The sequence below is a fragment of the Geotrypetes seraphini genome, chromosome 6 (assembly GCF_902459505.1).
Source record: "Geotrypetes seraphini chromosome 6, aGeoSer1.1, whole genome shotgun sequence".
NCBI classification, from domain to species: Eukaryota; Metazoa; Chordata; class Amphibia; order Gymnophiona; family Dermophiidae; genus Geotrypetes; species Geotrypetes seraphini.
Window position 1 is genome coordinate 59,832,844 of NC_047089.1, and position 10,379 is coordinate 59,843,222.

The 10,379-nt window shown below is 40.6% G+C and overlaps 1 protein-coding gene across 1 annotated transcript in view; it reads right to left on the reverse strand.

Moving 5' to 3' along the window:
• Positions 1–9,852, reverse strand: part of WDFY2 (WD repeat and FYVE domain containing 2) — a 185,353-nt gene extending 175,501 nt beyond the window's left edge. The window contains exon 1 of the mRNA XM_033950251.1: positions 9,544–9,852. Coding sequence (XP_033806142.1) covers positions 9,544–9,686 — 143 coding nt within the window. The 5' untranslated portion in view covers positions 9,687–9,852. The remainder of the gene's footprint in view (positions 1–9,543) is intronic.
• Between the last annotated feature and the right edge of the window lie 527 nt (positions 9,853–10,379).

Here is a 10,379-nt window from a genome sequence, read left to right on the forward strand (position 1 = left end):
AGCAAATCCACACTAGAGACACAAACAAAATCTTCTGAGGAACCAGAGAGCAGCAGATGTCAATCAAAGGCCAAAATCAAGAGTTAAAAGCAGGGGTACAAGCTAACTATATTTAGTCAAGTTGGCTAAGCTGCAACTAAAAAGATGACTAGCTTAGAACAGCTTGGATTCCTCATTTCTGTGCCTTTCTCAGCTTTACAGTTCCCCATCATATTTTTCTCCTCCATGGCTATGTCCGATTTGTAGAACCTGCTTGCTAGGACTTTCATCGTAGCAAACTTCAGCTAATTTGAAAAAGTAAACCGTGATATGAAAACTTATCTGTGCTGGAGCTGAGCAAACGTTAACGGGTTTTGACGCGTTTCACATCAAGCTGCTTCATAAAACCAGACGCTGGTTTTTTTTTTCCAGTGCCGGTTTCACTCCGTTTTGTTTGTTTCAAACGTTCTGGCAAACAAAACTGAGTGAGATTGGCATTGAGAAAACAAACAAAAAAAAAAAAACAGCGTCGGGTTTTATGAAGCAGCTTGTTGCGAAACGCGTCAAAGTTTGCTCAGCTCCAGCACAGATAAGTTTTCATATCACTGTTTACTTTTTCAAATTAGCTAAAGTTTGGTGCGATAAAAAGTCACTCAGAGTGCTGTGATTGGAAAAAGAGCTGCTGCCGGGGCTAATTGCTCCAAGTCTAGTTTCTCAAAAACTTTTTTTTTTTTGAGCACAAATGAATCTGACACATTGTATATGAATGTTTCAATATCAGAGATCAGTTATTTGTTACATTGTATCACATTTCCCTGGCGATTGCATTTGAGTGTTGGTTTTTCCTGTAAATATTTATTAAAGCCTTTGCTTTGGTTTCACATACCCAGCCAGCACTCCTAATGGAAGAAACTTTTAAGACTATCTCACTGGCTGTGGTAAATAAGAACATAAGATAGCGAGGTCCTGTCCAAGTTAAATCTCCCTGAATTTGACATTATCCTCCCATTCGATTTATCTCAGTTGAGTCAATTTCTCTTGCCTTTACCCAGTATTCCTTAATACATTCAAGAATCTCTTTTGTGAATCGATACATTTAGGTCATTAGGGCTGTTAAAAAAAAAAATCATTAGCAATGTAAAGCACATTTTGCATTTTCACTTGCAGTGTAAGATGGCTTTTTCCTCTGTTATGCTTCCATCAATCATTGGAGAAAACATCATATGTTGTGTTTTCTACTCCATCTACTGACATGGTCTAAAATAGAGGTTCCCAACCTTCCCTCTCATTAGCCTCCATGTGATTTGAGACACCCACTTAGTTCCCATGACTTCTCACCCCCCTCTAAAGCTAATCCTTCGTTAGTGTCTCCCCATCCTCTTCCAGAGCCCATCAATCTTTCTCTTCCCCCATCAGCTGATCTCCACCAGACCCCCCCCCCTCTCATCTTCCCCAGCTTCCCCCCCAACTCACCCTTCCACATGTCTTCTTCCTCTCCACCAGTCTCTCTGTAGTACCAATCTCCAGCCATTCACTACTCTCAACCATCAGCCCCAAGTCTCCCACTCTCTCCTCCTCCAATATGGTCCCTTCACCATATTGCTGAAAAGGCTACTGCTGATAATGTCACTGAAGTGTCCATTCCTGCTATCATTGCTGTTGTTGAGGCTAGTTGCTAAAAAAAAATTCCCTCTTGCTGCTCCTGGCCACCATCACTGATCTCCAGGACCCATGGTCGTGTTCTTTAAAAGCATTTGGTGGTCTCATGTATCAGCACTGCCTGAAACCTCTTGACTTGGGCAAGTGGTGCACTAACCACAACTGGCTCCAAGACCAAGACAGAAGAATAGAACAGAACTTTAAATGTTGCTTCTGTGACATAACCAGAACCTTCTCAGGGGCTGCAAGTGCTATTTCACAGTCAAGAACCAGGTGGACCAGGTGGGCCTTTTCTACAAGACATCTTTTATATCGGAACTAATTTTCAAAACCAGCTTTGCAGCGATTGTTGTGTGCTTGAAAGATGCACCATTCAGTGCACTTGGAGCTCTCCATTTATCCAATGAGACAGGAGCATAATAGGAGCGACAGTGCTGCTTTTCTCCAAACTACTAAACCGATGTGCTATAATCCACCTCAAAAGGAAGCGAGAGCAAATCTGACTCTATGCCCACTCAGCCCTAGCCTATATGGCGAGGCCAACACCTGTGATGATTTTAAGATAGATAATCACCACTAGAAAAACTGAACCGAGTCTTAAAACATTACTTCTTCAAAGCAGACTGTTTCCTGGCATCGGCCAAGGGTGCCACCAAACATTTTCTTACTCCAACTCTCTCTTGTTGTGTCACTATGACCCTATTCATTCTGTCCTGTGCCATGATTGAGTTCCGTCATAGTTTGATCTCCAAACAAAAATTCAATGGATGTCCATCTCAGGTGTTCACCATCCTCTCAACAATAAAATATTTTTACCAAATTTCTTTTGGGCTTCTTAGCTACCAATGTTCCAGTCCACTGTTGAAGCTTACTAGCTATTTTCAGTTATAGCATCTCTTCCCCTTTTCTCCTAGTGTACACATTTACATACTTTTGTTTCTCTGTAGAAGGCTCACTGTGCAGGCCATACATTTTTGTAGCTGTCTTTCCAATTTGCTTCCACATTCTCAGTGTCCTTCATAGGGTGCTATACAGAGCTGGCAATGGGACTCAATAGGTGGCAGAAGTGAAAATCAAAGAAGATACTGACAAGCACATATTGAAAACTATAACATATGGTTCTGGAATGGCCAAGTTGTCGCCCCTCACATCCTCATATCACAAAGCCCTTCGCTGTACTTGCTTACCAAAATTCATATATTCACAGCAATAACGAACAATAAATAAAACCACAGACACTTTATTGATGGTAAAACCATGCCGCAGCTTTGTTTATTGGGGACAACCAATAAGCAATCAACAATTGCTTCAGCTCCCTAGCTACAAAACATTGCAATTTGACAAGAATTCAAAATTATATATACCCCTGGCGGAGTCAGCAAGAGCCTAGGGGGTGGCATGGACCTCCATGCCCCATTCTGTGCCACCTGCATCAAGGCAGATTCGCGCACCTGAGCTCATTTCCCCTTAGCTGCTCATTCTCTGATGAGCCTAGGGGGTAGGCATGGACCCTCCTTGCCCCCCCCCTTTCAGGGCAAAGAATGTTTTCTGGATCAACAAATTAGACAGTGAGCTCAGTTGGATTAAAAAAGATGAGTCTGATCTTAACTGCTTTTACAATTTTAGAACACATTTTAAAACAATGCAGCATTCAAGTAGCTGAATTGGTCCTGCAGGAAACTGCTATCTTCAAAGGCTGGGATCTGTTTCTTAAGTCAACAAGATGACAGCATGGCACATGAGCTACTTCATATAAGCTAATAAAGTGTGCTAATTTAAGTTAAGAATGCAGAGATTTGAAACTCTTTACAATCTAGATCAAACTCAAACCCTTTGCAGGGCCACATTTTGGATTTCTAGGTACTCGGAGGGCTGCTGAAAATAATTAATGTCTTATTAAAGAAATGACAATTTTGCACGAGGTAAAACTTTAGTTTATAAATCTTTCCTTTTGGCCAAGTCTTAATAATAATATTGTAATTTATAGCTAAAGAGACATGATCAAGAAACTATTTTATTTTACTTTTGTTATTATGATAAACATACCGAGGGCCTTAAAATAGTATCTGGCGGGCTGCATGTGGCCCCCGGGCCGTGAGTTTGAGAGCACTAATCTAGATGCTTTTCTGTTCACTTTGAGGACTTGCTTTACATTCTAAACTCTGGACCTATACAAGATATGGTTATGGCTTATTTGCAATACCTCCCTCTCCTCCCCTCAAATGTAGTCCCTGAAACACAGCACATATCATGCTCTCGGTGGTACAGGAGAAAGGGGTACCATTACAGCATGGAGACCACTTCATAGAAAAAAAAAAGAAAGACCAGTAAATGATGGTTCGAATACAGGAGATTGTGGCAAATAAACTACTCAAAATTAATCCAAGTGCATTTTAAAAAGATCCAGGGCAGATGCAAAACACATTGGTCTTAAGGATTCCTAAAACCTAATTAAAAAAGGACCTATTCCAATCTGTGTCTATGGAATTTTTTTTTTTCCAAAATTGTAAAAAAAGGCTCTCAACTGCATTTTAAATTTAATTCAGCAACTGAAGTTTAATAAAGGACTGGCTAAGAAGTGCAGAGGATCAATCAAATATCAGCCTGCAAAAGAGTACTTCTCATTTCAAAAGGATTTTATCTTATTTCCAGCAGATAGAGCACAATTTTTCATTGCTCCAAACCTGTGCTAAACATTAAGCAGCAAAAGCAGTTACACTTCCCCCTCCGTATTCGTGGTGGTTAAGGGCAGAGCCGCCCCCGAATATTAAAAAACCGCGATTATTAAAAAACTGCAAATAATATTCAGGCCGGTTCTGCCCCTAACCCTCTGGCTATTTTAAGCCCCGAAAGCCCCTCCCCCTTAAGCCTTACCTGGTGGTCTAGCCCAGGGGTAGGTAATTCCGGTCCTCAAGAGCCGGAGTCAGGACAGGTCTTCAGGATATCCACAATGAATATGTATGAGATGGATTTGCATGCACTACCTCCTTGAGATACAAATCTATCTCATGCATATTTATTGTAGATATCCTGAAAACCTGACCTGGCTCCAGTTCTTGAGGACCGGAATTGCCTACCCCTGGTCTAGCGGGTTTTCGGGGCAGGAGCAATCTTCCCATGCTCCTGCCCCGTGCAGATTGCCCACAGGAAATGGCTGCCCGTAGTCTTTCGAGCCATTTCATGGGAAGATCGCTCCTACCCCGAAAACCCGCTAGACCAGTGGTTCTCAACCCTGTCCTGAAGGCCCATCAGCCAGTCGGGTTTTCAAGATATCCCTAATGAATATGCATGAGAGAGATTTGCATACCTCTCACTTCCATTATATGCAAATCTCTCGCAAGCATATTCATTAGGGATATCCTGAAAAACAGACTGGCTGGTGGTCCCCCAGGACAGGGTTGGGAACCACTGCGCTAGACCACTAGGTAAGGCTTAAGGGGGGCTTACAGGGCTTAAAACAACCCAAAAAAATAAAAAGGAAATTTAGGTTTAAAATCGCGAATAAGTGAATCCGCAGATATGGAAACCGCGAATATGGAGGGGGAAGTGTATAATATTCTTTTTTGCGTTTTAGATTACATTGTTTCTACCTTTAGGCCCACTGTAACAAGTGCTGAATGCCAGCATGCTCACTAAAAGGTGCTAAGTATGCGCTATATCACTAAGCACTATTTATTTATTTTTAAAAACAACAAAAACAACTTCTATTCTGCTTATACCTAAGCAATTACAAAAAATAAATAAATAAATAAGATAAACACACCAGAAACAGTATAAAATAAAATATACAGATGTCCATTAAATCACTTCATTCCTTCAGTCACTGCTTCTTAACCACTTAAAAAGCTTCTACGAGGGCCTATCAAAAATTACACACTAACCAGAAAAGAGCTAGCAAAATACAACATATGTACTCATACATTGCCTGTTGGATAGTTTGTCCACGCACAGTGCAGCGCTTGGCCTTTAGTTGTGTGGCAGCCACGACGTCAGAAACATGGACTCTCCCTTGCAAGATTGCATCATCGATGGACAACGTGCAGTAGTGCATTTTCTTTGGGCAGAGGGAGTGAAACCTGTGGAAATTCACCTTTGGATATTGCCTCAGTATGTTGAAAGCACCATGAAAGATTCATGAGAGGGTAAAAAGGTTTAAAGCTGAAAGAACAGGTTTAACCAACAAAAGTCGTTCTGATCGCCCATCAACATCATGCACACAAGAGAAGACCGACGGATAACCGTGTCTCAATTGGCTGCAAATTTGGATATCACCTGTGGATCTGCATTTGCCATAATGCACGACGACTTGGGACACAGGAAATTCTGTGTCTGATGGGTTCCTAAACAGCTTACTGATCTGCAACAAGCTACAGCGTGTGGAGGTTGCAACCCAGTTCCTGAGACGGTATGAAGAAGATCAGAGTATTCTGAAGAGAGTTGTCACCGGTGACGAGACATGGGTGCATCACTGCATTCCAGAGAGCAAAAAGGAAAGCATGAAGTAAAAGAAGCAGTGCACACCTGGCTTTGGGAGCTGCCAAAAAACTTCTTCCTTGCAGAAACTAGTTGAACGCAACAAATGAGTCGTTTTGCATGGGGACTATGTGTGGAAATTTGATATGTTCAATTGCTCACAGTTATTTCTATTAAAGCCATTAAATGTATTTTACCTTTACTTTTTGATTTATCCTCATATAAAAAGATGTTTTAAATAATTTATTTTAACTCTGAAAGCTATTATTCATTTTCAGTTGTCCAACCAGATTATCCCAAAGCTTCACCCTTGCCACAGAAATAGCCATAGCTCAAGTAAAGCATACCTTACCATCCTGTAAAATCAATTGCTTAGTACAACTAATAGTCTTCAACACAAACGTTTATTTTCATTGCCTTCTACCAAGAAAAGAATAAAAACCTAGAGACATCTAAAAAAGTGCTGTAAAATGCTTCAGTTTAAAGTGAACCAGATGGCTTTTAAACAAGGTGGTCTATAAATGTGCTAGGGTGAAATACTCTGTGTCCACTGGGCAACTTATATGCACTTAAACCTATTTCTAGATCTTATGGGATGGGGTCAAAGCTGTGGGGTTTGGGAAAAGTCTTTACAACTTTCATTGAATTAGGCAGGGGCGGCAAAGAAAATTTCTCACTGTAGAATAAGCACAACGTGTATTTTAAGAACTCCTCCAACCCTATACAATTTGTTCTGTGTAAAATTATACAATTTAAGTCAAGCATATGCTATAAATTACATTACATTAGTGATTTATATTCTGCCTTTACCTTGCGGTTCAAGGCGGATTACATAAGAATTGTTATGATCTTAAGAAGTACATATTAAGAGGTATTTAAGGAATAGTTTGAACATTTTCTAATTTGCTAGGGAATAGATTTCAAAGTGCAAACGCTCTTAATGAACTTAACCTTCAACTGCTTCCAATACAAAAACCAAACCAAAACACAAAAACCTCTTGAGCAGGGAAATACATACAGGTGTATATAAAACCACCCTTGAGCTTGGATTTGCAGAGGTAATTAAATCTAAAATGTAAAACTAAAGCAAAGACTCTGACCAGATAAATAAAGAATGAATGAATTTATTTATTCATTCATTCAGTTTTCTATACTGTTCTCCCAGGGAAGCTCAGAATGGTTTACATGAATTTATTCAGGTACCCACGCATTTTTCCCTGTCTGTCCTGGCAGGCTCACAATCTAATGTACTGGGGCCAATGTGGGCTCACTATCTATCTAATGTACCTAGGACAATGGGGGATTTAAGTTGCTTTTACTTATTAATGAAATCCATAAAAAATTTACAAGAGACAGGAGCAGGAGCACCTCCCCTTTATGTTTACAACCCCAGGCTGCAGCTGGTGCAGCAGCCTCCAAGTCTTGACTGCCTCCCAGAGACTATGGGTGGTACTGCAGCCTTGGATTAATCCATTCTATTGACCTCACTCCAGACAAACACATGATCATTAATAAAAAGATAAGTTAATTGATATTTGCAGCATTTGGTACTGAAGCAGCCTTTGCATAAATAAATGAGCTGTATAGTTTTCTGTGAAACTATTTTAAACTGTACAATAGCAGAATAACATTTTCAAGTTTGATCTTACGCCACCATTTGCATTTATCATCAGTTGCTACTGGATTTAACTAGACATTTCAGCAGAGGAAAAGGACGTAACTGGGCTTTGCAGTGAAAAACTGATGACCAAGATTTTCTCAATGCTTCCTTCAGGTGTTATCGCTTTTAAAATGAAGTCTGATAATCACATAAGTTGTGAACAAAATTTACCAGACAACTGAAGACACCTGTCCTGGCTCTAAAACCCAAGCTGTAAGTTTTTTTTCCTGCTATAATATATATATATATATATATATATATATATATTTTTTTTTTTTTTTTTTTTTTTTTTTTTAAATAGATGAGAATTTAGTCAAACTACTACAAATAGCTTTCAGTACTTTTGCAAGTCTGATGTCAATTTGTCCTTTCATGTCTTGTCATCACATTACACTTACTTGGCTTCATTTCAGTAGTTCTCTTTTTTTTTTCAATTTCCTGACAATTCCATTTTTTTTTCCCCACAAATGTGTGGGTTTCTCTATTCTATACCAGACTACATTTTTTCACTCTCAGACCACTATGTCTTACCTCTTTACCCCCTAAGAGCAACTACTATCTTTTTCTCTCTTGCAAAATCAACCACTCCACCTTTTCCTCTCCCATGTTTCCTTCCTCCTATACCCAGCCAGCTTCCTTCTATTCCATTTACCAAAGCAGCAGCAAGTATGGGGAACCTCCAGCCCACAGCACACAGACTTTTCCATCCAGCTTACATCAGAATAAAGTGAATAAAGTTACTTCCACTATTGCTGCAAATCTAAAATCAACATTCCCCACTACCTTCATATCTCCCCAATACCTTCATATCTCCCCAATCATCCAAATAAGTCACCTTCACCTAAAACCCCAGACCCACAAACACACACTTCTTACCTCCTCTGAGCAATCCCCAATGACTCCTGACCCCACTGCTTCAGTTTTTAAAAGTGCTGCTAGCAGTATGCCCCATTCAGTAAAACAGCACTGGTCAATCTCAAAGCACTAACATTTTGAACAAAGCATCAGGATAAAAGCAAATGGAAATTAGTCCTGCACCATTTAAACTCACTGGAGGTAAGGAGGAGTCAAAATGGGGTTTGGTCGAGGTAGAACAGAAGAAGAACAAGCAGCAAAGGACACCTATACCACACAGCTTACTTAATTAAACATGCCGTATTGGGATGAAATTACAGGAACAAACCAAAATTGGGAGAAAGCCAGGAACGAAAAAAATGAAGTACATAGCAGCAGCCATCAAGTTGGGAAACGGAAAAAGAATTAGTAGTCTGAAGGGAAACAATGTTCTGGTGGGAGAGAGAAAAATTATATTTAAAAAGGGCAAGGGAGCCACAGCACTAGGCAGGGATGGTATAAAAATATATTGAAAAAAGACACAGCAGCTAAGATTGACAGAGGAACAATACCGAAAGAGAAGATATACTCGTAAGAATAGCATGGCAACTTATGAGTTTGCAAGAGAGAATAGTAACACGAGCAACTGTATTGCGCTTACTACTCCTATTCCAAAAGCCATCCACAACTCAATCCACATTTACAATTGTTTTCGGAATATTACAGATGAAAAATATATACGGACGCACAGAATATTTCTGCATAGAGTATCTTTTTTCGTTCATAATAAATGACTACTATTAGAAAATATGCAATCGTGCAACACCTTTACCCTCTTCCGTATTTTGGAGGGGGAAGGGGCACATAGCTCTTTCAATCCTTCCATTAACCCCTTGGCAGCTCTCATCTTGCATGGTGCAATATTTCGCCGCCCGTACCTGTCCTCTGAGACGCTGATCACTCCATCCTCCTTGGGAATGATCACTGCCATGTTCACCACGTCCTGCGAGCCCTCCACTTTGCTCAGCAGCACAGGCTTGCGGATCAGAGGCTGGGGGCAGCCTGGAGCGGCGTCTGCCATAGGAGCGCGACTTGTCTATGCTTTACAACTCCGTTTACACTTCACACTCGCTGCCAGTGACTGCAGCCGGGCACGAGTCAGCTGACTCCGAACCTCTCTGACACATCCGGTCCCGCCTACCAAACGAAAGCTCCACGCTAGGCCGCCCTCTGATTGGCCACCTCGACCACCCTTTCATTGGTTTAATGTTACCCTGTCTCCTGCCTGTTCATTTATTGGTTCTAATAGACTGTTTCTCATTGGTCACTCGTAAACCTTCTGTCGTGTGTATTCTTCTTTCCGTCAGGTGCTGCAAGTTCTGTTTTCTGAAAGGAACTTGTACGTTGCTGCTATGGCGTGTTGTTTGATCAGTTAGAAGACTAAACTTTTAACGAACTGTAACTGGCAAAATCTCTACACCAAACCTAACGCTAGGCGGCGATTTTAGAGGTGTCCACCGAGAAAGGCGCCTCTTTTAATTTAATAATAAGGCTAATCAGCACTGTCAAAGAGGATAATTGGGGGAAAAAAAAGGCTCCCATCAAAATGCTATTCTCTAAGACAGTCAAGTACCCCTTAAGCCAGTGGTCTCAAACCCGCAGCCCAGGGGCCACATGCGGTCCACCAGGTACTATTTTGAGGCCCTCAGTATGTTTGTCATAATCACAAAAGTAAAATAAAACAGTTTCTTTAGCTATAAATGACAATATTATT